The following is a 27,275-nucleotide window of genomic DNA, read 5'->3' on the forward strand; positions in this document are numbered from 1 at the left end:
GAATTCTTTTCTTTCTTTCTTTCTTTCTTTCTTTCTTTCTTTCTTTCTTTCTTTCTTTCTTCCTTCCTTCCTTTCTTCCTTCCTTCCTTTTTTCTTTCTTTCTTCTTTTTCTTTCTTTCTTCTTTCTTTCTTTCTTTCTTTCTTTCTTCCTTCCTTTTTCTTTCTTTCCTTCCTTCCTTCCTTTCTCTTTCTTTCTTTCCTTCCTTCCTTTCTTTCCTTCTTTCCTTCTTTCCTAATTTCTTTCTTTCTTCCTTCCTTTCTCTTTCCTTCCTTCCTTCCTTCCTTTCTCTTTCTTTCCTTCCTTTCTTTCTTTCTTCCTTCCTTTCTCTTTCCTTCCTTCCTTCCTTTCTCTTTCTTTCCTTCCTTCCTTTTTCTTTCTTTCCTTCCTTCCTTCTTTCCTTCCTTCTTTCTTTCTTCCTTCCTTTCTCTTTCTTTCTTTCCTTCCTTCCTTCCTTTCTTTCTCTTTCTTTCCTTCTTTCTTTCTTTCTTCCTTCCTTTCTCTTTCTTTCTTTCTTTCTTTCCTTCCTTCCTTCCTTTCCTTCTTTCCTAATTTATTTCTTCCTTCCTTTCTCTTTCTTTCCTTCCTTCCTTCCTTCCTTTCTCTTTCTTTCTTTCCTTCCTTCCTTCCTTTCTTTCCTTCCTTCCTTCCTTTCTTTCTTTCTTCCTTTCTTTTCTTTCTTTCTTTCTTCCTTCTTCCTTCCTTCCTTCCTTCCTTTCTTTCTTTTTCTTTCTTTCTTCCTTCCTTCCTTCTTCCTTCTTCTTTCTTTCTTTCTTTCTTTCTTTCTTTCTTTCCTTTGATCCACGAACGCCGTTGACCTTGGACATCTCTCCAGGTTGATCCGACGGCCCGCCTGACCTTCAACCTGCGTCTCACGGAGGCTGAGCGCCAAGCCAGAGAATCGGTGCCTCTCCCGTACCAGTTCAGCGAGGAAAAGTAAGGACCTCCGTCTCTTTCTGTAATTTCCTCTCGAAATATTTCATTTGTCCACCGATTCAATTTACACGCTGCCCAACGCCCTCCACAAAACGGCCGGGGGGGGGGGGGGGGCTTAGAATATTTTGGCAAGGAGAGAAGGACAGAAGAAGCCTACAAATATGAAATCTTCCGTTCAACGGAGCTCACTTGGCAACTTTTAAGTACAATGGACCAAGACTTAATTGGCACATTCCGTTTTTAAAAAAAACCCATATTTTAAAATATGTATATTTACATTCAGTTGGCATGTTCCTTAAGAGCCATTTTTGCCTAGTAGTGAAGGCAGGAGGTTAGGAAGCAGGAGACTGGGAGTTCTAGTCCCGCCTTAGCCATGAAGGCCGGCTGGGTGACTTTGGGCCAATCACCAGGAGACGGGGAGTTCTAGTCCTGCCTTAGGCCTAAAAGCCAGCTGTTGTGGGGAAAAGAGGAGGAAGGAATATTGGATATGTTTGCACCTTAAGTTGTTTGTAAAACGAAAAAAGGAGGGATGTAAATATATAAATAAAAAATAAAGGACCTCATACCTCTGTGAGGTTACGTCGAACACGTCTTGGTTCCTCGCTTGGGTAATGAGATAGAGAAGCACATCAGTTTTATAAATACGTAGAATAATAGAGGTGGAAGAAACCTTGGAGGTCATCTAGTCCAACCCCCTGCTCAAGCAGGAGGCCCTATAACATCTCAGACAAATGGCCTCTTCTTAAGAACCTCAATATTAGATAGATTTGTATTTGTATTTGTATTTATTGATGCTTATAGGCCGCCCTTTTCCCTGAGGGGACTCAGGGCGGCTTACATAAAATAAAGGGGGGGGGGGTATACAGACAATAGACACAACAATACATAGAAGTAAAATAGTAACAACATTCATTCATCATTCGGGTGGGGGCAGTTATCTTTGTCCCCAGGCCTGACGGGCTAGCCAGGTCTTAAGGGCTGTGCGGAAGGTCTGGACGGTGGTGAGGGTACGGATCTCCACGGGGAGATCGTTCCAAAGGGTCGGAGCTACTACTGAAAAGGCTCTCCTCCGCGTAGTTGCCAGTCGGCATTGACTGGCAGATGGAGCTCGGAGAAGGCCTAATCTATGTGATCTTATTGGTCGCAGGGAGGTAATTGGCAGGAGGCGGTCTCTCAAGTACGCAGACCCACTACCATGAAGGGCTTTATGAGTGATAAGTAGCACCTTGAAGCGCACCCGGAGATCAACAGGTAGCCAGCGCAGCTCGCGGAGGATAGGTGTTATGTGGGTGAACCGAGGTGCACCCACAATCACTCGCGCGGCTGCGTTCTGGACTAGCTGAAGTCGCCGGATGCTCTTCAAGGGCAGCCCCATGTAGAGCACGTTGCAGTATTCCAGCCTAGAGGTCACAAGGGCCCGAGTGACTGTTGTGAGGGCCTCCCGGTTCAGGTAGGGTCGCAACTGGCGCACCAGGCGAACCTGGGCAAATGCCCCCCTGGTCACAGCCGTCAAATGATGGTCAAAAGTCAGCTGTGGGTCCAGGAGGACTCCCAAGTTGCGAACCCTCTCTGAGGGGTATAGAGTTTGACCCCCCAGCCTGAGCGATGGAACACCGATCGAATTATTGGGAGGAAAGCACAACAGCCACTCGGTCTTCTCCGGGTTGAGTACAAGCTTGTTAGCCGTCATCCAGTCCATAACGGCCTCAAGACCTCGGTTCATCACGTCCACCGCTTCATTGAGTTGGCACGGGGCGGACAGATACAATTGAGTATCGTCCGCGTATTGATGGTATCTTATCCCGTGCCTCCGAATGATCTCACCCAGCGGTTTCATGTAGATGTTGAATAGTAGGGGGGATAAGACCGAACCCTGCGGCACCCCATATGTTAGGGGCCTAGGGGTCGATCTCTGCCCCCCCACTAACACCGACTGCGACCTGTCCGAGAGGTAGGAGGAGAACCACCGTAACACAGTGCCTCCCACCCCCACCTCCCGCAGTCGTCGCAGAAGGATACCATGGTCGATGGTATCGAAAGCCGCCGAGAGGTCGAGGAGAACCAGGATGGAGGCATGGCCTCCATCTCTGGCTCTCCAAAGATCATCGGTCAATGCGACCAAAGCGGTTTCTGTGCTGTAACCGGGTCTGAAGCCTGACTGGAAGGGGTCGAGATAACTTGCTTCCTCCAAGGACCGCTGGAGCTGGAAGGCCACCACCTTCTCAACAACCTTCCCAACAAATGGGAGGTTGGAGACTGGACGGTAGTTGTTAAGGACAGCTGGATCCAAAGATGGCTTCTTCAGGAGGGGTCTCACCACCGCCGCTTTGAGTGCGGCGGGGAAGTGCCCCTCCCGAAGGGAGGCGGTAACAACCGCCTGGATCCAGCCTCGTGTCACCTCACTGCTGTTAGCAACCAGCCATGAGGGACACGGGTCCAGTACGCAGGTGGAGGCACTCACAGCTCTCATGGCCTTGTCCACATCCCCAGGGGCAACATCCTGAAACTCAACCCAGAGGTGGTCTACCAATTCATCCCCTTGTGCCTCGGCTGGAACTGCAGGAATGGAGTCCAAATCCGACCGAAACCGAGCAATTTTGTCCGCTAAGAATTGGGCATAATCCTCAGCTCTACCCTGCAAGGGTTCCCCCGTATCCCTCCTATTTAGGAGGGAACGGGCTATCCTAAACAGGGTGGCTGGGCGGGACTCAGCGGACGCAACCAAGGTGGCAATGTGAGATCTTTTTGCTGCCCTAAGTGCCCTGATGTACTCCTTGGTGCTGGTTGTTAGGATTGCTCGGTTCGCCTCGGATTTATCGGACCTCCATAGGTGCTCTAGGCGTCTCCTCCGGCGCTTCATCTCCCGGAGCTCCTCGGTGAACCAAGGAGGCCTCCGGGATCCGCTACCTCGGAGGGGCCGTAGTGGCACAATCCGGTCGAGGGTCTCCGATGCTGCCGAGTGCCAGGCAGCAACCAGAGTCTCCACCGGACTGTGGGCGAGAGTATCAGGAATAACCCCAAGCTCCGTCTGGAACCTCAAGGGGTCCATAAGTCGCCTGGGGCGGAACCACCTGGTCGGTTCCTCCTCCCTACAGTGGGGGTTTGGTCTCCGGAAGTCGAGCCTCAGTAGGCAGTGGTCTGACCACGACAGGGGTATGATCTCAGTACCCCTCAGACCAAGATCACACATCCACTGCTCCGAGAGAAATACGAGGTCGAGCATGTGACCAGCTGAGTGGGTTGGGCCCCGAATTACCTGGGTAAAGCCCATGGCTGTCATGGAAGCCATGAACTCCTGCGCCCCATCAGAGTGTTCACCGAGCGAAGGCAAATTGAAGTCCCCCAAGACCATAAGTCTAGGGAACTCAATTGCCAGCTCGGCTACCGACTCGAGGAGCGAGGGGAGGGCTGCTGCAACGCTGTTGGGAGGCAGGTACGTTAACAGCAGACCCGCTTGACCCTTGAGGTCCAACTTTATCAGCAGAGACTCACACCCGACAAGCTCCGGAGCAGGGACCCTACGTGGTGCTAACGACTCCCGGATAACAATAGCCACACCCCCACCCCTTCCCTGGGCTCTCGGCTGGTGCAGCACCTGAAATCCTTCTGGGCACATCTCTACGAGGGGGACTCCTCCCTCCGGGCCCAGCCAGGTTTCAGTAATACATGCCAGGTCTGCCCTCTCGTCTAAAATTAAGTCCCGGACGAGATGATAGATTGGATGGATGGGTGGGTGGGTAGGTAGGTAGGTAAATAGATAGGATGGATGGATGGATGGATGGATGGATGGATGGATGGATGGATAGATGATAGATAGATAGATAACTAGGTAGGATGGATGGATGGATAGATAGTTAGGTATGTAGATAGGATAGATAGATAGATAGATAGATAGATAGATAGATAGATAGATAGATAGATAGATAGATAGATAGATGATAGATAGATAGATAGATAGATAGATAGATAGATAGATAGATAGATAGATAGATAGATAGATAACTAGGTAGGATGGATGGATGGATGGATGGATGGATGGATGGATGGATGGATGGATGGATAGATAGATAGATAGATGATAGATGATAGATAGATAGATAGATAACTAGGTAGGATGGATGGATGGATGGATGGATGGATGGATGGATGGATAGATAGATGATAGATAGATAGATAGAGATAGATTAGATAGATGATAGATGTTGGATAGATAGATAGATAGATAGATAGATAGATAGATAGATAGATAGATAGATAGAAAGGTAGGTAGGTAGGTAGGTAGGTAGGTAGGTAGGTAGGTAGGATGGATAGAGAGTGAGAGATGATGGATGGATGGATGGATGGATGATAGGATAGATTAGATGTATGTATGTATGTATGTATGTATATAGGTAGAAAAGAGAGAGAGAGAGGAGAGAGATAAAAATATACATAGATTATAATAGATGATAGATAAATAGACAAACACAGACATAGATGATAGACAGACGGGCATAGATAGATAGATAATAAGACACACACACACACACAGAGATGATAGAAACAGACAGATGATAGAGGGAGGGAGGGAGAGGTTAGATAGACAGACCATAGAAACAAAAGATGGGAAGGGACCCTGGAGGTCATCTAGTCCAACCCCCTGCTCAAGCAGGAGGCCTTATACAGCCTTTCAGACCAACGGCTCTCCAAGCTCTCCATAAAAACCTCCAGGGATCAAAACACCTTCCAGAGGATGGATGGATGAATAAAGATGTGTGAAAGAGAGAGAGAGAGGATGAATTATAGGCAGACAAATCCTTTTTTCCTCTCCTCTGCTTCCTTCCTCCCTTCCAGGAAGTCCTCTCTGCTACAAACATCGACGGAGGAAGGCAAAATCTACTACGAACCGGACGCCGCCGATGACTTTGACGATGAAGATCCCGATGACGACTTGGACGTCTGAAAGCGAAACGGGGGGAAGTTGTTCCAGATCTGGAACTGGAATCCTGCCACGAGCTGCTTTCCTCGGCAACTTGGGAATGATGGAGGGGAGGGGAGGGGGGGGCAGAACCGGTGAAGCGCGAGGAATGTTCTGGCAGGGCAAATCGGAACCCGGGGCCATCCGAAGAGAGAAAAACCATCCAGATTTGCTGCTTTTTTTTTCTGGGAAAGGACAGGAGTAAAACCGGTTTGGATCCCGGAGAGGAATTGCTGACGGTGGACAGAGGGATTTGATACCCTCCATCCTTTTGACGAAGGAGAGATTCCGAGCCAAGCAGCCAATAAACTATCTTGAGTGCCGACAGGACAGGCTCCGTCCGACTCTCAATGCAATAGAATGGAATAACCGAGCTGGAAGGGACCTTAGAGGTCTTCTAGCCCAACCTCCTGCTCAAGAAGAAGACCCCTAGACCATTTCAGACAAGTGGCGTTTCCAATCTCTTCTTGAAAACCTCCAGTGATGGAGCACCCATGGCTTCTGGTGGCAAGCAGTTCCACTGGTTAATTGTTCTCATTGTTAGGAAGTTTCTCCTTAATTCCTTCTGGCGCTTTTTCCTTTTTCCTGAACTTTTGCAATTGACGACGCGGATCTTGTCTTTTTATGTACACCGAGAGTTTATGCAGCAAAGATAAATTCCTTGTGTGTCCAATCACACTTGGCCAATAAAGAATTCTATTCTATTTTCTATTTATTATTTCCCATTTATTCTATTTTCTATTCTATTCTATTTTCTATTCTATTCTATTTTCTATTCTAATCTATTCTAATCTAATCTAATTATATTTTATTATTCATTTCATTTGATTTTCTATTCTATTTTATTCTACTTTCTATTCCTTCTAATCTAATTCTATATTTTATTATTCATTCCATTCGATTTTCTATTCTTTCTATTCTACTTTCTATCCCTTATTCTATTCTAATCTAATCTAATTCTATATTTTATTATTCATTCCATTCGATTTTCTATTCTATTCTATTCTACTTTGTATTCCTTATTCTATTCTAATCTAATCTAATTCTATATTTTATTATTCATTCCATTCGATTTTCTATTCTATTCTACTTTCTATTCCTTATTCTATTCTAATCTAATCTAATTCTATATTTTATTATTCATTCCATTCAATTTTCTATTCTATTCTATTCTACTTTGTATTCCTTTCTATTCTAATCTAATCTAATTCTATATTTTATTATTCATTCCATTCGATTTTCTATTCTATTCTACTTTCTATTCCTTATTCTATTCTAATCTAATTCTATATTTTATTATTCATTCCATTCGATTTTCTATTCTATTCTTTCTATTCTACTTTCTATTCCTTATTCTATTCTAATTCTATATTTTATTCATTCCATTTGATTCTCTATTCTATAAACAATAAATCATCACCCTGTTTGCATCTTTTTTGTGCATTTAAAAATTTGCCATGGAATTGTGTTTTTTTTTTTTTACAAAATGATGGATGTGGGTGACTTCCATGACTGCATCTTTGGGGGAATATAAACCCCTTCGAAGAGTTTTTTTCTCAGGATTGACAACTCTTTAAGATGGGTGGACTTCAACTCCCAGAATTCCCCAGCCAGCATAGCTGGCTGGGGAATTCTGGGAGTTGATGTCCACCCGTCGTGACCACAGTTTGCTAAATGAAACCCGAGTGCTTCATTTTAAGGCCAAATCTAGATCTCTATTATTATTATTTTTTACCCAAAGGGAAACATAATTTTGGGAAAATGGACAAAAAGCAGAAATTGCAAGGCTGCGTAAAAACCAGATCTCAAGGCCCCGAGAACGGCCGGCAGCTTTGGGACAGCAGCATAACGACTCCAGAACCGAGAAGAAGGAAAAAAATAAATCACAACTTCCCTGCTTTGTCTGTGTGGTGTGAAAGAGAGGGGGAAAAAACCAACCCTGCAGTGTTGCCCACCTCCCCTCTGAAGATCATCCTCGGCATCAAAACCCTGCCTGCTTTCCACAGTTGCAGGGTGTTAGGGAAACCACAAAAGAAGCAGACAACAAAATGCACACACATATATATATATATATATATAGAGAGAGAATTTATTTTTATTTTTTTTGCATTTCAACTTGTGTGGGAGAAAAGGCGGGAAATGTCCGCGCATGCGTTTTCACTTTTTTTTTCCCCGTCTTGACGGCGCATGCGCGTCTGAACCGCACGCTGACTGGCCGGCTCCGCTCTCCCATCTCTCGCTTTCAAATTCCTCCACGGTCTCCTTTATTTCCTTTTTTTTGGTGGGGGGGGTTGGTTGGTTCACAAAGCGGAGGCGCGCATGCGCGGGGTCCCCTCAGCCCCGCCTTTCCCTCTTCCCTCGCCTTCTAATTGGACGCGCCTCCCCTTCCTCCCGCCGCCCCGGAAGCAGACGCTGGGCGCTCGGTCGGTTGATCCGGAAGCGGTCCCTCTGGCGAGCGTCGGCGGGGGGCCAGCGCTTCCCCCTCAGGCGGCCGGGCGAACGAGCGAGCGAGCGGGCGAGGGAGCCGGGGATGGCGGGGCCCGCCGGCACGGGCTGACCCCCTTCGGAGGGCCCTGCCGTCCTCCTCCTCTTTCCCTTCGGCCGTCCCTCCTTTCCCCCCCGCTGGAAGCTGGCGGAGCTGGGCCGGGCCGGGGGCGCGGCGGGCCCCGCCGGCGGGATGATGCGCTCGCAGTGCCTGCTCGGCCTCCGGGCCTTCCTGGCCTTCGCCGCCAAGCTCTGGAGCTTCCTGCTCTACCTGCTGCGACGGCAGGCCCGCACCGTGAGTAGGGCGCCTCTGAGGACGTGCAGAGGGCGGGAGGGGGGGGGGCTTCCCTGTGGGATAGGCGGCCTGTAAGTCCTTCCCGTACTCGAGGGGCCTCTGGGAGACGTCTCAGGACCCGGCTAGGGAACACGATGCGGGCGCCTGGGCTGGTGGGGAGGAAGAGGCAGGAAAGGGCCGGGAGGCTCAGCTGGGTGGTTGTCATGACCCAACTAGGGAGCCTCATCAGTGCTCGCAGGGAGGAAGGACTTTGGGGCTCCTGGGGGGGCTCTCTGAGCTGGGTGGTTTTCTCACAGACGTTTCATGACCCAACTAGGTAACAAGATCAGTAGTACAAGTAGGAGGGGGGGGTGTTGAAGAGTAGAGGAAGGAAAGGGGGAGGAGGAGGACTGAGGGGTCCTTGGGGGTCTCTGAGCTGGGGGGGGGGTTATTTTGCAGCCGTCTCATGACCCAACTAGGGTATATCATCAGTGCTAGGAGGGAGTGGGGTTTGCAGAGAGGAGGAGGAGGAGGAGGAGGAGGAGGATGAGAGGAGGAAGAATAGGAGAAGAATGGGGTCCTTCATTCTCTCTGAACCTGGTTGTTTTCCTGAAGACGTTTCATGACCCAACTAGGGAACATCATCAGTGCTAGGAGGGAGTGGAGGAAGAGGAGGAGGAGGAGGAAGAAAAGGAAGAAGAGAAGGAGGAGGAGAAGAGGAGGAGGAAGGAAAGGAGAAGAATGGGGTCCTTCATTCTCTCTAAACTTGGTAGTTTTCTTCCAGACGTTTCATGACCCAACTAGGGAACATCAGTGCTAGAAGGGAGTGGAGGAAGAGGAGGAGAAGGAGGAAGAAAAGGAGAAGAATGGGGTCCTTCATTCTCTCTGAACCTGGTTGTTTTCCTGCAGACATTTCATGACCCAACTAGGGAACAGCATCAGTGCTAGGAGGGAGTATTGTTTGCAGAGAGGAGGAGGAGGAAGAAGAGAAGAAGGAGGAGAAGGGGAGGAGGATTGTGGGGTCCTTAGGGGTCTCTGAGCTGGGGGGGGTGTTATTTTGCAGCCGTCTCATGACCCAACTAGGGAATATCATCAGTGCTAGGAGGGAGTGGTGTTTGCAGGGAGGAGGAGAAGCGGAGGAGGAGGAGGAAGAATAGGAGAAGAATGGGGTCCTTCATTCTCTCTGAACCTGGTTGTTTTCCTGAAGACGTTTCATGACCCAACTAGGGAATATCATCAGTGCTAGGAGGGAGTATTGTTTGCAGAGAGGAGGATGAGAGGAGGAAGAGGAGGGGGAGAAAGAAGAGGAGGAGGAGAGGAGGAAGAAAAGGGTCCTCTCTGAGCTTGGTGGTTTTCCTGAAGACGTTTCATGACCCAACTAGGGAACATCATCAGTGCTAGGAGGGAGTATTGTTTGCAGAGAGGAGGAGGAGGAAGAGGAGGAGAACTGTGGGGTCCTTGGGGGTCTCTGAGCTGGGGGGGGGTATTTTGCAGCCGTCTCATGACCCAACTAGGGAATATCATCAGTGCTAGAAGGGAGTGGAGGAGGAGGAAGAAAAGGACTGTGGAGTCCTTGGTATCCTCCGAGCTGGGTGGTTTCCTTGCAGATGTTTCATGGACCCAGCTACATAACAACATCGGCGCTAGAAGAGAGTGGAGAGTGGAGTTTGCGAGGAGGAGGAGGAGGAACAACAACTGTGGGGGTCCTTGGTGCTCTCTAAGTCTTGGTTGTTTACTTCCAGACGTTTCATGGCCCAACTAGAGAACGCCATCAGCCCAGAAGGGAAGAGGGGCTTGCAGAGTGCAGGAGACAGAGAATTGGGGCGGTGGGAGAGGAAAAGGGATAACTGTGGGGGGTCCTTGGTGCTCTCTGAGTCTTGGTGGTTTTCCTGGCAGACGTCTCATGACCCAGCTGGGGAACCTCATCAGCGCTAGAAAGCCCTCCTCTCTCTTTATCTCAAAGTTGGTTTGTCCTGTCAAGGGTTCGAAGCGGTTTTGGTGGTTCCTTCATTAAGCTGTTTTGACCTTTGACTTGCTCAAGTTGGTGCTTCCTTGATCAGCTGCTTGGTCGTTGCCCTGATGACTAATCCTGGGTTTAATCTCTGCTTATCGGTGTGCCGGTTCCTGGTGAGCACCTCCTAATTGAGGGCTGGGAACTAATTGAGGAATTCCCAAGAACCCTCACACCGCCCCCAACACAGGCGGGGAGAGCCACTACGGGAGCATGTAAACAGAGAGCACACCTCCTTCCTTTCGAGCACTGATGAGGTTCCCTAGATGGGTCATGAAACGTCTGCAAGGGAACCACCCAGCACAGAGAGCACCAAGGACCCCACAGTCCTCCTCCTCCCTCCCTTCCTTTCTCCCTCCCTCCTTCCTCCCTCCCTTCCTTTCTCCCTCCCTCCTTCCATTCCTTCCTTTCTTCCTTCCAGCACTGATGATGTTCCCTAGTTGGGTCATGAAACATCTGCAAGGAAACCATCAAACTCAGAGAGCAAGGATCCCACAATCCTCCTCCCTCCCTTCCTTCTTTTCTCCCTTCTTCCTTCTTTTCTTCCTCCCTCCCTCCCTTCCTTCCTCCCTCCCTTCCTTCCTTCCTTCCTTCCAGCACTGATGATGTTCCCTAGTTGGTTCATGAAACATCTGCAAGGAAACCATCAAACTCAGAGAGCAAGGATCCCACAATCCTCCTCCCTCCCTTCCTTCTTTTCTCCCTTCTTCCTTCTTTTCTTCCTCCCTCCCTCCCTTCCTTCTTTTCTTCCTCCCTCCCTTCCTCCCTTCCTTCCTTCCTTCCTTCCAGCACTGATGATGTTCCCTAGTTGGTTCATGAAACATCTGCAAGGAAACCATCAAACTCAGAGAGCAAGGATCCCACAATCCTCCTCCCTCCCTTCCTTCTTTTCTCCCTTCTTCCTTCTTTTCTTCCTCCCTCCCTTCCTTCTTTTCTTCCTCCCTCCCTTCATTCCTTCCTTCCTTCCATCCCTGATGATGTTCCCTAGTTGGTTCATGAAACATCTGCAAGGAAACCACCCAGCTCAGAGACCCCCAAAGACCCCACAGTCCTCCTCCACATTCTTCTCTCTTCCTCCTCCTCTCCCCAAATGTTTGCAGGGAAACCATCCAGCTCAGAGAGCACCAAAGAACCCACAACCTTACTCTTCCTCCTCCTCCCCCCTTCTCAAACTGATGATATTCCCTAGTTGGGTCATGAGATGTCTGCAAGAAAACCATCCAGCTCAGAGACCCCCAAGAACCCCACGTTCCTCCTCTCCTTTTCCTCTTCCTCCTCCTCTCCCCAAATGTTTGCAAGGAAACCACCCAGCTCAGAGACCCCCGCAAAGACCCCAAAGTTCTTCTCCTCTTCCTCCTCCTCTCCCCAAATGTTTGCAACCATCCAGCTCAGAGAGCACCAAGGAGCCCACAGTCTCCTCCCTCCTCCTCCTCTTCTCTGCTAGACCTCCTTCCCTTCTAGCCCCGATGACGTTCCCTAGTTGGGTCACAAAACATCTGCCCCCCCCCCCAAACAAAGCCAACAAGCCCCCCCCCTCCCCTGTCCAACCCCGAGCTACACACAGTCTCTTCCTATCGCAACCCCGTCTTATGTACAGAGGAGGCTTCCACTTACCTGCTCCAGGGATCCAATCGGCTTGCCAGAGTTCAGGGCGGATCCACCCCCTTGCTGGCCGTAAATAAGAGGCAGGGGTGCGGAGTAGATTCAAGGCCGAGGGCGATCACAGATCCCGTCCCCGAACCTCTGCCGTCAGATAAACGAAACCTGTTCTCTGGACGACGACGACGACGTGTCTTCCCGATACGTCCGACAAAAGAACGGGCGTTGTGTGTGACGTAGGAGTGAAAGGATGGTGTGACGGGCTTGGCTGGTGTGGTGGTCTAGGATCCCTAAAGGAATTCAGCGGCGGGGAAGTAGAACCGGGTTGGTTAAACGCCGTCCAAAACGACCCCCAGACGTAGCCCTAAGCGGGTGGTTTTGATTTCTCTGCATGCCACAGCCTTACTTTTAAGTTACTATAGGTAGTAGCATCTCCCGAGACTCTGAGCTGAGGGGAAGGAGGGGCAAATCACCTGGAGGTTGTTAAAATTCACCCCCCCCGTCTCCCAAGGGGGAGAATTCAGCAGAGGGCCAGACGGGTGGCAGCCTCAGTTTGCAAGCACAGGTTAGTCCTCGACTTACGACCACCAGGGAGCCCAAAGCCTTTCTCTTTCTCTAAGCGAGGCGGTGAATTTGGACCCGTTTTGCCACCTTTCCCGCCCCGACGGCTGAGTTGCGTCTCAGCAGTCAAGCGAGCAACACGGTCGTTAAATGAATCCGGCTTTCCTCCCTTGACCTGGGCTGGTTGGAGGGTGGCGAAATTTAGTTTTGCTCACGCGCACACACACACCTGGGCGCTGCGGCCGTGAGAAATAGGCGTCCGGATTTCGATCAGGTGACCACGATGCTTCTAAGTGCGAAAAGGGCTCCTGAGTGGCTTTTTTCAGGCCTGTTTTATCTTCGAACGGTCGCTAAATGAACGGTCAGAAGTCGAGGCCTAACACTGCAATACTTCCCCATTCTTCCTCTTAGTGTGGAAACTAGCTGGACTCAGGTTTTATGTCTTGATTGCAACTGGGGGGGTGGGTGGGTAAAAAGGGAATTTGTTTAGCTGGCGACAGAGGAAGAAGGAAGAGAACGGAGGTGTGTTCAAGACAATACAGGCAGTCCTCGACTTATGGCCGCATTTCTGCCACTAAGCAGGACGGAGAAGGGAGTTTTGCCCCCTTTTTACGACGTTTGGGGCCACAATGATTAAGAGAATCGTGACCGTGGTTAAGTGAGTAACCCGGTTGTTAAGTGAACCCGGCTTCCCCATGGGCTCCGCTTGTCCGAAGGTCGCGACAGGGGATCACATGACCCCAGGGATGCTGCACTACGGCCGAATTTTGATCATGTGACTGCGGGGGATGCGGCAATGGTGACAAGCGTCAACAACGGTCAAAAGTCCCTTTTTCCAGGGCCGTCGTAACTTCAAACGGTCACTAAATGAAGTGTCGTAAGTCGAGGACTACCTGGAGCTGAATCTTGCGAGTTAAGCTTGATATTTGTTGTGAATTGCATGCCATCAATCCATCTCTCTCTCTCTTCTCTATGATGTGGGAACCTTTGAGTCACAAGATCCTCAGATTTCATCTCTCTCTTTCTCCATCTCACTTTCTTTCTTTCTCCCTTTCTCTCTTTCTCACTCTATTTCTCTTTCACTCTCTCTCTCTCTCTTTCTCTTACTCCAACTCTCCCTTTCTCACTCACTCACTCACTCTTTGTCTTTCACTCTTTCACTCTCTCTCTTTTTCCATCTCACTCTCTTTCTTTCTCCCTTTCTCTCTTTCTCAGTCTCTCTCTCAAACTCTCCATTTCTCACTCACTCTCTCTTTCTCTCTTCTCTCTTTCTATTTCACTCTTACTGTCTTGCTATTTTTCTTTCACTCTTTCTCTTTCACTCTCTCGCTCACTCTTTTTCTTTCACTCTTTCATTCACACTCTTTCTCTTTCTTTCATGCTTTCTCTTTCTCACAGTCTTTCTCTCTTTCTCACACTCTTTTACTCTTTCTCACTCTCTCATTTTCTTTCACTTTCTCACACTCTCTATTTCACTCACTCTCTTTCTCTTTCACTCTCACACTCTCACTTTTTCTTTCTTTCACTCTTTTTCTTTCTCTCTCTTTCACTCTCTCACTCTCTCTGTCTCACTCTCTTTCACATTCTCTTTCACTCTCCTTTCTCACTCTCCTTTCTCACTCTCACTCTTTCACATTCTCTTTCACTCACTCTCATTCTCACACTCTCTCTCTCACTCTCACATTCTCTTTCACTCACCGTCTCCCTCCCTCTCTCTCTCTCCTTATAAAGCAATCAATCATTAATTATCCATGGCTGTTGGATACTTAATGTGCTTTCTGGCTTCTGTCACCCCAACCTTCGGAGGAGGGTTTCCCCCTTTTCTGGATCTCAAAGGAGAGGGGAGAAAAACTGGAACCTAAATCAGGAGGGGTTTCTTTGTCTGGCATGGCCTACGGTTTCCTCTTTGAGCAGGGGGGGTAAGGGTTGGACTAGAAGACCTCCACGGTCCCCACCAACTCTGTTGTTCTGCTAAATGAAACCAACAGCAGCTGGGAGCCAGAAGCCCCTGTGCCATTTCGCCCCTGGCCCAGGGGTCTTCTTAGATGAGACAGCCACAAGACATTTCACGTCAACTTAGGACAATGATTTTCTTTGACCCAACAAATATCATTTCTCCCCACCCCACCATATCTTTTTGGTGCTTCCATAGTTTAATGTTAGAAGTGACGGGGTGGAGGGCTTGGCTGAAGGATTTGAAAGTGAAAGACCGGACGCCTGCTGAGCTCAGAGACAAACAAGTGTGCTGTGTGTGGGTGTGTTTGTGTGTGTTTGTGTGTTGAGCTGCTGAGAACTCCAGTGTCACACCCGAAGCTTCCTCCCTCTTCTTCCTCCCACTATTAAAAAAATTATTTTGTCGCCTCTATTCTAGACAAAGGTAGCTGCTACTCTGTGTGTGTGTGTTTATGCGTTTGTTTGTATGTGTTTGTGTGTGGTACACAATGTCCCCTTTGTGACTTGGGGAGTTCGATTCCCAGAATTCCTCAGTGGGCCTGTGGCCATCGTCCCCCCACCTTTCCGTTTATTCATCTTCTAGCAAAGGGGGGGGGGAGGCGGACAGAGATGGCTTAGGTATTGTGTTCAGCTGTAAATGCAGGAGCCGTGGGGCTGGAAGGGACCTTGGAGGTCTTCTAGTCCAACCCTTTTCTCAAGCAGGAGACCCTGCACCATTCCAGACCAATGGGTCTCCAGCCTCTTCTTTAAGGCCTCCAGGGATGGAGCCCCCACAACCTCTGGGGACACGAACGCAGAGAAGAGGGATTGGGGGGAAGGCTAAAGACGGGAAGAACGGCTGCAGGAATGGCGTTTGGCCAGTCTAGAGAGAAGAAGGACCAGGGGAGAGAAGATAGCCGTCTTCCACTATTTGAGGGGCTGCCCCCAAAGAAGAGGAGGGGAGGGGGCACCCATTCTCCAAAGCACCGGAAGGCAGGACAAGAAACAACGGATGGAAATTAAGCAAGGAGAGAAGCAACCTAGAACCGAGGAGAAACTTCCTGACAGTGAGGACAATTAACCAGGGGAACAGCTTGCCACTAGAAGTTGTAGGCGCTTCATCACTGGAGGTTTTCAAGAACAGATTGGACGGTCATTTGTCTCAAATGCTATAAGGTCTCATGTAGATAGATAGATAGATAGATAGATAGATAGATAGATAGATAGATAGATAGATAGATAGATAGATAGATAGATAGATATAGATGATAGATAGAGATAGATAGATAGATAGATAGATAGATGATAGCTAGATAGATGATAGATAAACAATAGAATGATAGAAAGATAGATGATAGATTGATAGATGATAGATATAGCAATAGAATGATAGATAGATAGATTGATAGATGATAGATAGATTATAGATATAGCAATAGAATGATAGAAAGATGATAGATTGATAGATAGGATAGATGAGGTAGATAGAGATAGCAATAGAGTGATAGAATGATGGATGGATGAGATAGATACTGTAGGTAGGTAGGTAGATATAGCAATAGAAAAGTAGATAGATAGAAAGATAGATAGATAGATAGATAGATAGATAGATAGATAGATATAGATAGAGAGATAGATGAGATATGATAGGTAGGTAGATAGACATAGCAATAGAATGATAGAATGATAGATAGAAGGATGATAGATAGATGGTGTGTGTGTGTGTTCTGCTCAAATAAGGGGTTGGACTAGATGACCTCCAAGACCCCTCCCAGCTCTCTTATTCGGTGACTCCCTGATCCTCCAGATGAGCCGCCTCATCGGAAGTTTTAGTCTCCCTCGGGTTTCAGCGTGGGTTGTTGGGAGTAATCCTAACCATTAGCCCGTGGGAACTGCTTGCCACCAGAAGCTGTGGGCGCTTCATCCCTTGGAGGTTTTTGAGAAGAGCCTGGACAGCCACTGGTCTGCAACGGTGTAGGGCTGGACTAGAAGGCCTCCAAGGCCCCTTCCAGCTCTGTTCCCTTCTACACCTTTGGCCTCTGTAAGGGGAACATTTGCAGGCGTGGGTGTGAGCACAGCACTTCCTGAGCAGAGTCAAGCCACTTCTCTTTGGTTTTGAGAATGCAAAATGCCCCGATGGGGGTTTGGGAGCCAGGATGACGCCTATCGGTGGTTCCTTTTTTGCTGGAATTCTACTTCCTCCTTTCTCAAACCCCAAAATAGCCAAAGCTGCTATTTCTGTGCCCTCTCCACCACACCCAGGCCTGTCGCTCGGCTGCCACGCTCCCATCCGGCATCGCCACAGCTTTGGGCACCGAATTCTCCCCTTGCGCCTAGTTGCACCTCTGAAGGGGGCGGGGGCTGTTTTTCGGTGTTACCTGGGGGGGGACGACCAAGAAACAAAGCCAACCTCTGCGATGGAGAGCGGTAAGGTTCTCCAGATCAGCGGTCCCCAACTTGGGGTCCGCGAAGTAATGCTGGTGGTCCGACGAAAAATTATTTGGATTTTTCATATTGCACTCAATCCGGGGTCCTCAAACTACGACCCCTGGGCTGGATACGTGCAACGGGCGCTTGTGTTGCTGCAGGGAGTCTCCCCCCTTCGGGGTCTTTTTGTGGAGGTCGGAAGGGGGCAGAAATTCCAACTTGGGGTCTCCTAGTGAGGGGCTTTGGGCAAAGGCTGGAGGGAGGAGCCGGAGGGCCTCGTTCCAATGGGACGGCATCACGGCCTGGAACTGGCTGACCGTCTCAGCCCGCTAAGTCTCCGGGTGCCGGCACCTGGCCTTGCACTTCCCTCTGCTTGGAAAGCCCATGCTCCTAGTCCTCAGTGAGGTGCTTCTGCTGAGCCTCCTTCTCAGCCAGATCCAATTGGAACTGAGCTGTTTTGCCAGCTCTTTCTCGCTCTGGCAACGGCTCCCTGTTGGGGCCCTAAGGAGCCCAGGTGAGGGGCGTGGCGGGGAGGGGTGAGCGGGTGAGGTGCCCCTCGACATGAGTGACATAGAGTTGGCCACGCCCACCCTGTCATGCAACCATCCACCCAATCATTAGATCAGTGTTTCTCAACCTTGGCCACTTGAAGATGTCCGGACTTCAACTCCTAGAATTCCCCAGCCAGCGAAATTCTGGGACTTGAAGTCCAGACATCTTCAAGTTGCCAAGGTTGAGAAACACTGCATTAGATTCATATTAGTGGTCCGGGGGATTTAAAATTATGAATTTAGTGGCCCCGAAGGTTTGGGGACCCCCTGATCCAGATCTCTCAGTCAATCGCTGCTTCTAAACCAGGGTCTGTCTCTCCAGCCTTGTGTACTTCGACTCCAGAATTCCCCAGCCCTGCAGAGGTTTGCCACAATTCAGCCCCGATTGGACCACCCAGAAAATGTGCCTGGGCTACCTTGATTTGATAGCATCACTTTCTTCGGTGGTAGATAGTGGGAACGCAGTGGACGTAATAGACCTTGATTTGGGCCTGGAAAACAGCCCGAAAAATGCCCTGGGTTTTGGCTGTTTTCTGGCGCTCCGGTGCCCGCAAAAACCAGCTGGCTGGCGCTCCGGAAACCCGAACAGCAGCTGGTGAGAGCGTCCATGCCCACGGCCCTCGGCCATTTGAGACAAGCGGCTGTCCGGTGTCTTCTTCCAAATCATGGAGAGGACTCGATTTGCAGTTTTTTTTCTCCTCTAATTTGAGTTGACATGTTGGGGGGCAGAGGGGGGGATAATGTAAATAGGTTTGGAAGGTCACCCTCCCACCTCTCAAAACTCATTGGCCTCCTGGCATCCATTGTGGCTTATTCCAGGGGGCAGGGGCTCTGGGGTTATATTTCCCCCCCCCTATTCCTCCAGCCTCTGGAAGGGGCCAGATGGGGGGCTTCAACCTCCTTGGATAAGGACCCCCCCAGCTCTGTTGAGAGCAGGAGTCTCCTTCCTCCACTCAAAAAAACCCCTTTTTCTTTCTTTCTTTCTTTCTTTCTCTTCCTTTCTTTCTATTCCTTCCTTTCTTTCTTTCTCTTTCTCTCATTTTTCTTTCTTTCTCTCTCTCTTTTCCCCTTTTCTTTCTCTTCTTCCTTCCTTCCTTTTCTTTCCTTCCTTTCTTTCTCTCTTTCTCTTTTTCTTTCTCTCTTTTCCCCGTTTTCTTTTTTCTTCCTTTCTTTTTCTTTCTTTCTTTCTTTCTCTTTCTTTCTCTCTCTCTCTTTTTTCTGTTCCTTCCTTCCTCTCTCTTTTTCTTTTTCTCTCTCTTTTTCTTTTTCTCTTTCTCCTTTCTTTTTTCTTTTTTATCTCTCTTTTTCCCTTTCTCTTTTCTTCCTTCTTTCCTTCCTTTCTCTTTCTCTCTTTCATTCTCTTTCTTTTTCTTTCTTTCTCTTTTTCTTTCTTTCCCTCTCTTTTTCTTTTTTCTGTTCCTTCCTTCCTCTCTCTCTTTCTCTTTCTCTCTCTTTTTCTTTCTCTCTTTTCCCCGTTTTCTTTTTTCTTCCTTTCTCTTTCTTTCTTTCTTTCTTTCTTTCTCTTCCTTCCTTTCTTTCTATTCCTTCCTTTCTTTCTTTCTCTTTCTCTCATTTTTCTTTCTTTCTCTCTTTTCCCCTTTTCTTTTTCTTCTTCCTTCTTTCTTTCCTTCCTTTCTTTCTCTCTTTCTCTTTTTCTTTCTTTCTCTCTTTTCCCCCTTTTCTTTTTTCCCTTTTTCTTTCTTTTTCTTTCTTTCTCTCTCTTTCTCTTTTTTCTGTTCCTTCCTTCCTCTCTCTTTTTCTTTTTCTCTCTCTTTTTCTCTTTCTCCTTTCTTTTTTCTTTTTTATCTCTCTCTTTTTCCTTTTCTTTCTCTTACTTCCTTCTTTCCTTCCTTTCTCTTTCTCTCTTTCGTTCTCTTTCTTCTTTCTTTCTTTCTCTCTCTTTCTTTCTTTCCCTCTCTTTTTCTTTTTTCTGTTCCTTCCTTTCTCTCTTTCTCTTTCTTTTTGATTCTTCTTTCTCTTTTTTCCTTCCTTCCTTCCTTCCTTCCTTCCTTCCTTCCTTCCTTCCATTCCATTCCCAAATACAGGCACCATTCCTCGCTGTAATAGCTTGTGTCCTCCTTTCTGCCAAGTCAGCAAACTGCCCCCCCCCACCTCCCTTCCCCTTGGCCTTCCCTGCCCTTCCCCTCCTGCTGGGCTGGAGACCCTGGCCGGCTTCCCAACCACAGGGAGCTAATTTTGGAAGAAGAGCTGGTGGGGTGGGAGGGGGCCATCCGGAGGCACCGGGGACTGGTGGGGGGGAAGGGAGGGGGGCTCTTGGCATGCAGAAATGTGTGTGTGTGTGTATGTGTGTGACAGAAGCAGAGAGGAGGGGGCTGGGTGGGTGGGTGCCCTTGGGACGGAGGGCCTGAGCCTTTGGCCAAGGAGCAGCTGGTGGGCAGAGTCAGAAATAGAATTGGCAGAGCTTCTAAATGTTAAAAGGTGCCCTGTTGCCTCCTGTGATTGACAGCCTGATGCCCTAGGTGGCATGAGGTCCTCCCTCCCTCCCTCCCTCCCTCCTTCTCTTTCTCATCTTTCCCCCCTCCTTTCTTTCTCCTTTTCCTTTCTTTCTCCCTCTTTCTGTTTCTATTATCTTCCTTTCTTCCTTCTCACCTTCCTTGCTCCCTCGCTCCCTTATCTATCTTTCTCTATCCTTTCCTTTTTCCTTTCCTCTTCCCTCCCTCCTTCCCCTTTCTTTTTTCCTTCCCCTTCTCTCCTTCCTTCCTTCTTCGCCTCCTCCCCCTCCTCTCCCCCTCCTTCATCCTCCCATCCTGTCTCCTCCTTCCTCTTCCTTCCTTTCTCTTTCCTTTCCTCCTTCCCCTTCTCTTCCTTCCTTTCCTCCCTCCCTCCCTCCCTCCTTTCTCATTTGCTTTCCTTCCTTTCTTCCTTGTCTTTATCTCTTCCTCCCACCCTCCCTCCCTCCCTCTCTTTTCCTTCCTTCCTTCCTCCTCTTCTTAACAGTGGCCCTTTCCTCCCTTGTGTGTGTCACTAAGCGAGGAAGTCTCCGTGGCCACTCAGGAAACCACAATGCAGGAGTCGTGGCTTCCCGGCACTCTTAACGGCGGTCCTTGGAGCCGGCCAATCCCGGCCTGCCTTCCTCGGTGGCCGCCCTGCGTCTGGCTGGGTCCTCGGCCTGCTTTCACACCCCCAACCCTGACGTTGTCTTCGTTGTTGTGTGTTCTGCCTACAGGTGATCCAGTATCAAACGGTGCGGTACGATATTCTCCCCCTTTCCCGAGTTTCGCGAGAACGGCTGAGTAAGTAGGCTCTCCTCTCTCCCGGGTGTTTGACAGGGTGGGGGTGGGTGCCGGGAGGGGCTTTGGGGGGGAGGTTGGTGGGGGTAGATGGACAGCTGGGCCTTTTTGTCTCTTTCCTCCTATTATGATTGATTGATCAAGCCAATGTGGGCAGCTTCCAAACGTTAAAAAAAGACCCTAGGCAGACAATTCATTTAGTGACCGTTTTCACACTTAGTGACCTTGCCCCCCCCGGCCGCGGGATCCAAATTGAGACGCTTGCCGACGGGCTCGTATTTACGACAGTTGCGGCAGTCGTAAATAGGCAGTGCTCTCCTATATACGACGGTCACAGTCTCCCGGGTATGTGTGTGTGTCACGCAATCCCCTTTAGCGACCTTCCGATGGGGCAAGTCGATGGGGGGGATCCGGATTCGCTTAAGAACGATGTAACTCACTCTGCAACAACAGGGATTCCCTTCGCAACTGAAAGGTCGTTTATATGGGGCAAATCTCCCTTAACTGTCATGCTTAGCGGCGGAAATGCTGAGCTCAATTGTGTCTTCACAGACACAATTGTGAACTTCACAGCGGCAGCCATTCCCTTAACAGCCCTGGCAACGAAATGTCGTAAAATGAGGCGCAGCTGACTTTAACAAACGCCCCGCTTAGCCACGGCGGTCGTAAGTCGAGGACCCCCTGTGGTTAAAAAAAGCCATTAAGAAAAAGCCCCCCACCCCTCTTTTCCCCCCTTTCTCTGGCAGATCAGGTGAAGAGGAAGATCCTCGTCCTGGACCTGGACGAGACCCTCATCCACTCGCATCACGACGGGGTCCTCAGGCCTACCGTGAGGCCTGGAACCCCCCCTGACTTCATTCTGAAGGTGAGCCTCTTTGGGAAGGGGCGGGGGGCAGAAACAACGGGGGTCAAGATAACTGGGTCAAAACTGGGGTGGTGGTCCTGACATGCTCTTGACCTGCAGACCGGCACGTCATCTGGACCGGCCATAAGCCTGGGGTCCGGCTGCTCACGCAACTTTCAGGAGTGGTTTGGGATGGAGGGCAAGCGGTGGGGGTGGGGGGCAGGCACTGAATCGCACTTCATCCGTCAATTTGCCTTGGCGTAAAAAAAACGCCTCCACTTCTGAGTCTGTCTAATTGCTTTTGGAAAGTGAGGGGAGCCAAATGTCAACCCATAAAGTTGCCATGGTGAGAGAAGGGGGAGGAGCGCATTCCACGCATACTTTCGGCAAAAGTCAGATCTCAGATTACCGCAGCAGGCTTGGGAGGGGTGCACCTCCATTGGGGAATGTGATTTATGACACAGACTGAGGGGAGAGGAGGGACGGGGGCAAAGTTCACCTATAATTCAAATGAGGCTCAGATCCGACTGCAATGAGATCTTGCCCAAATGGGGCTCCTAATAAATGACTGGTTTTCCTTTGAAACGTGGCTCGATACTCATGAATCAATTCGGGCATCTTTCGGAAACCTGGTAATATAAGCCCTACCCCCCAAATAAACCCCAGTTAAGCTCATCAGCCAGGTTTTATAGTACCGTATTTCCCCAAAAATAAGACCTAAATGAAAAATAATGCATCTTTTGGAGCAAAAATTAATATAAGACCCGGTCTTATTTTCGAGGAAACACGATATCATCTATGTCTATTTCTGTAGTATCTACTGGTCTGTGTATCATCTATATCTATCTACCCAATATTATCTACCTATCAACCATCCATCTATCATCTATATCTATATCTATATATATATATATATATATATATATATATATATATATATATATATATATATATATATATATATAATCTGTCAAATATGTCTATTCTTGTCTATCAGTCTGTAGCCGTGATGGCTACAGGTAGCAGGCAGAGCCCTTTCTGCGACACGCCAGCCGTTGCCCCATCCCAGCTCCACCGTGGGAGCACCCACGACTCCCCCTGGCCCATCAACTAACTTTCTATCCATCCATCCATCCTTCCATCCATCCATCGTCTGTCTGTCTCTATCATATATCAACCTTCCTATCTTCTATCTTCATTTCATCTATCAATCAGCCATCCTAATATCCATCCATTGTCTGTCTGTCTGTCTGTCTATCTATCCATCTATCCATGCATCCATGAATTTGCCTTCTCTCTCACAGAGGGTCTTCTAGGAGTCATATGATAAAGTATATCTATCTATCTATCTATCTATCTATCTATCTATCTATCTATCTATCATCTATCTATCTATCTATCATCTATCTATCTATCTATCTATCTATCTATCTATCTATCTATCTATCATCTATCTATATCTGATCTCTCTCTCTCCATCCATCCATCCATCCATCCATCCAATATAATAGCAGAGTTGGAAGGGACCTTGGAGGTCTTCTAGTCCAACCCCCTGCCTAGGCAGGAAACCCTCCACTACTTTAGACAAATGGTTATCCAATCTCTTCTTAAACACTTCCAGTGTTGGGGCATTCGCAACTTCTGGTGGCAAATTGTTGTCCTCACTGTTAGAAAATTTCTCCTCAGTTCTAAGTTGCTTCTCTCCTTGATTAGTTTCCACCCATTGCTTCTTGTTCTACCCTCAGGTGCCTTGGAGAATAGTTTGACTCCCTCTTCTTTGGGGCAACCCCTGAGATATTGGAAAACTGCTATCATGTCTCCCCTGGTCCTTCTTTTCATTCAACTAGACATACCCAGTTCCTGCAATTGTTCTTCATATGTTTTAGCCTCCAGTCCCCTAATCCTCTTTGTTGCTCTTCTCTGGACTCTTTCGAGAGTCTCCACATCTTTTCTACATCGTGGTGACCAGAACTGAATGCAGTTATTCCAAGTGTGGCCTTTCCAAGGCCTTGTAAAGTGGTATTAACCCTTCACATGATCTTGAGTCTCTCCCTCTGTTGATGCAGCCTAGAACTGTGTTGGCTTTTTTGACAGCTGCTGCCCACAGCTGGCTCCTATTTAAATGGTTCTCCACTAGGACTCCAAGATCCCTTTCAGAGTTACTACTATTGAGCAAGGTACCACCTAAACTGTACCTGTGCATTTCGTTTTCCTTGCCTAAGTGTAGAACCTGACTCTTTTCACCCTTGAATTCCATTTTGTTAGATAATGCCCAATGTTCAAGTGTGTCCAGATCCTTCTGTATCTTAAGCCTTAAGTCTTCTGGAGTGTTGGCTATTCCTGCCAGCTGGGTGTCATCTGCAAATTTGATGAGTTCCCCATTTATTCCCTCATCCAAATCATTGATGAAGATGTTGAAGAGTCCTGGGCCTAAAACAGAGCCTTTGGGGTCCCCCACTGCATCCCCCCCTCCATGTAGATGCAGTTCCATTGAGGACTCCACGTTGAGTGCGGTTGGTCAGCCAGTTACGAATCCATCTGGTGGTGATGCTGTCCAACCCACATTCTTCTACTTTGTCTAGTAGTAGGTTATGGTCTACCTTATCAAATGCCTTACTGAAGTCCAAGTAAACTACATCGACGGCATTCCTCTGGTCCACTAATTTTGTCCCTTTGTCACAGAATGCAATAAGATTAGTCTGGCATGATCTGTTTTTGACAAACCCACGTTGGCTTTTGGCTATTACTTTGTTTGCTTCTAGGTGTTCGCTAATTCGTTGCTTGATTATCTTCTCCGGGATCTTCCCTGGTTTTGAGGTCAGGCTGATAGGTCTGTGGTTTCCTGGTTCTATTTTTTCCACCCTTTTTTGAAGATGGGAACCACATCAGCTCTTTTCCAATCCTCTGGCAGTTTCCCGATGCTTCAGGATCTCTGAAAGATAAAGTTCAGTGGTTCTGAGATCTCGTCTGCCAGTTCCTTCAGAACCCTGGGGTATAATCCATCCGGTCCTGGTGATTTGACCTCGTCTAGGGTAGACAGGTGCTCACTTACTGTTTTCTTCCCTATTTCAATGTGTGTTCCTAATCTGATTTTTGTGGTGCTGTTTTTGATAGGTTGGACTGTTTTATCCCTTTGTGTAAAGACAGATGCAAAACATGAGTTAAATAGTTCTGCTTTCTCCCTGTGGCTTGTCATCTTCTTGCCACTTTCTCCCAGCAATGGACTAATTGTTTCCTTAACCTTTTTCTTGTTTTTAACATGTTGGAAGAAGCTTTTTTGGGTATTTTTTTACTTTTGTGGCAAGCCTTTCTTCATTGTGAGCCTTAGCTTGCCTCACTTCATCTTTACAGGCTCGGGCTATTTGCTGATATTCTGCCTTAGTTATGTCTCCCTCTTCCCACTTTTTATACTTAACTTTTTTGTCTTTCATCCATCCATCCATCCATGAATTGGCCATCTCTCTCACAAAGGGACTCTAGGAGTCATATGATAAAGTGTTAAAAGCATCGAAAAAGTCTTATGAAATTTAAAAGAGGGAACGGAATGTTAAAAATTGATGGAAAAGCAGAGTGAGGAGCAATTTCCGAGTGCTCCCCAGAGCCACATTCGGGGGATGTACCCAGAGCCATGTTTTAAAAGCCTTTACGGACAGCCAGGAGAGTTTGGGGAGCGGAAGGGGGGGGGCGTCTGCCCCACTTCTGGGGGGAGTCTTCCACAGGCAAGGAATGCTCTTTTCCTGCACACACACACGTCCCAGCCAGAATTCTTTGGTTGATGGGGCCACAGGTGCCCTGGTGGCGCACAGTGGCACAGCCTGGAGTTCGCTCCTGATGGGGCTCAAGGTTGACTCAGCCTTCCGTCCTCCCGACGTCGGTCAAACGAGGATCCAGATTGGTGGGGGTGGGGGGCAAGAGGCTGACTCTGTAAACCGCTTAGAGAGGGCTGGAAAACACCGTGAAGTGGGATATAAGTCTACATCCTATTGCTTGGGAAGGGAAGGAAGAGAAAAAGGCAAGAAGGAAGAATGGAAGGAAGGAAATGGAGAAGGAAGGAAGTTAGCTGGGGTGACGCAGTGCTTAGAATGTAGTATTGCAGCCCAATTCTGCCCACTGCCAGCAGTTCGATCCTGACCGGCTCAAGGCTGACTCATCCTTCCTTCCGAGGTCGGTAAAATGAGGACCTAGATTGTTGGTGGGGGCTGGGGGAGCTGACTCTGTAAACTGCTTAGAGAGGGGGACGGGCTGATGCCAAGGCATTGAGTAACTACGGTCCTCGGTAGTTTGGTTCCGGGAAATGGGTGCAGTTGGTGGCACGATTGCCTGCCTTTTTTGGGGGGGGGGTCAAATGCTGGTTCTCCGTGCCCCTCGTGGCTCTTCGTTCCTTTTTCTCTCATGCCTGTTCTAATGACCGTTCCTTTCCCCAGGTCGTCATAGATAAGCACCCGGTCCGTTTTTTTGTACATAAGAGGCCGCACGTGGACTTTTTTCTAGAAGTGGTAAGCACACAACGTTTGCGCGCGGGGGCGGAGAGGGTGTGCGTGTGTGTTTCTGATGGCTACGGAGGCAAAGCTTCCCCTCGGACACACAAACACACACGGTGATTCAGGAGGTCCCTGTTTTCTGACCCAGCTCCCCAAAACACGACCGACCCTTTGAAGTGAACTCAAAGATTCCTTTGTTCGGAGCGCCGGCAGCCCCAGGAAAAAGTTTCTCACCGCAGGCTGACAAGTCTGTCCGGCAGGGAGATGAATAGTTGTCTGTCACACCTATTCATCTCTGTCCGCTGCTTTTGACCCCCAGAGATAGGGTGAGGCTTCGCTAACAGCAGTGGCTCTTCCGTCCCGAGGACCGGCCCATAGATTTCCACTGTTCTCCTCTCCTCTGCTTTCTGCACATCAAGCACTGGGCCCAGCTGTTCCTCCTCTTTCTCATCACCTGGGGGGTGTTGACTCTCCATCTGAGGACTGATGGACAGCCCAGGCTCCACGCCTCCCCCTCTCTCTGCCACCTCCATTCCCCCTTCCTCTCGGTTTGCCCTGATGTTGCCCCTGACTCCCACGCCCCCTCCTCCTCCGATTTGGCTCCCGGAGGGGCCCACGGCCAACAGGCCACAACACTCTGACTATGGAGGCGGAAGGCTAGACAAGCCAGAAAAGGGGGCCCTGCTGGCAGCGGCATCTCTTTTGTTCCTGAAACAAACTCCACACAGGGGGGGGAGGGCAATGAGAGGGCAATCACGGGACAGATTTAGCGCTGGGCAAAGCGGGAGGACGGGTGTCGGGCATTCCCCAGGCTCGTTCTGGGTGCGGGGAGCGGCTCTTACCACTGGGGATGCCCACCCCTTGGGGTCCAGTACCCAAACGGTCAGGAAGGTGTCATTGCTGGGAAGGTCCTCACTTAGTGACCATCTGATAGAAAGAGACAGGAACTTTTTCCACGCTTGCGACCGT

At 48.8% G+C, this 27,275-nt stretch overlaps 2 protein-coding genes across 5 annotated transcripts in view; both read left to right on the top strand.

Moving 5' to 3' along the window:
- The window catches only part of ELP5 (elongator acetyltransferase complex subunit 5), a 17,929-nt gene extending 11,963 nt beyond the window's left edge, over positions 1-5,966 (top strand). For 2 of the 3 annotated variants that reach the window (XM_032237872.1, XM_032237873.1), the window contains exons 7-8: positions 834-934; positions 5,768-5,966. In XM_032237872.1, the coding sequence (XP_032093763.1) occupies positions 834-934; positions 5,768-5,876 (210 nt within the window). In that variant the 3' untranslated portion in view covers positions 5,877-5,966. Of the gene's footprint in view, positions 1-833; positions 935-5,767 lie in introns of those variants that run through there. The other variant, XM_032237874.1, reaches the window with a different exon arrangement.
- Positions 5,967-8,296: 2,330 nt separating this feature from the next.
- The window catches only part of CTDNEP1 (CTD nuclear envelope phosphatase 1), a 25,595-nt gene continuing 6,616 nt past the window's right edge, over positions 8,297-27,275 (top strand). For both annotated transcript variants that reach the window (XM_032237875.1, XM_032237877.1), the window contains exons 1-4: positions 8,297-8,670; positions 20,918-20,984; positions 21,728-21,846; positions 26,250-26,321. In XM_032237875.1, coding sequence (XP_032093766.1) covers positions 8,569-8,670; positions 20,918-20,984; positions 21,728-21,846; positions 26,250-26,321 — 360 coding nt within the window. In that variant the 5' untranslated portion in view covers positions 8,297-8,568. The remainder of the gene's footprint in view (positions 8,671-20,917; positions 20,985-21,727; positions 21,847-26,249; positions 26,322-27,275) is intronic.

This window comes from Thamnophis elegans, chromosome Z, assembly GCF_009769535.1.
Source record: "Thamnophis elegans isolate rThaEle1 chromosome Z, rThaEle1.pri, whole genome shotgun sequence".
Classification (NCBI taxonomy): domain Eukaryota; kingdom Metazoa; phylum Chordata; class Lepidosauria; order Squamata; family Colubridae; genus Thamnophis; species Thamnophis elegans.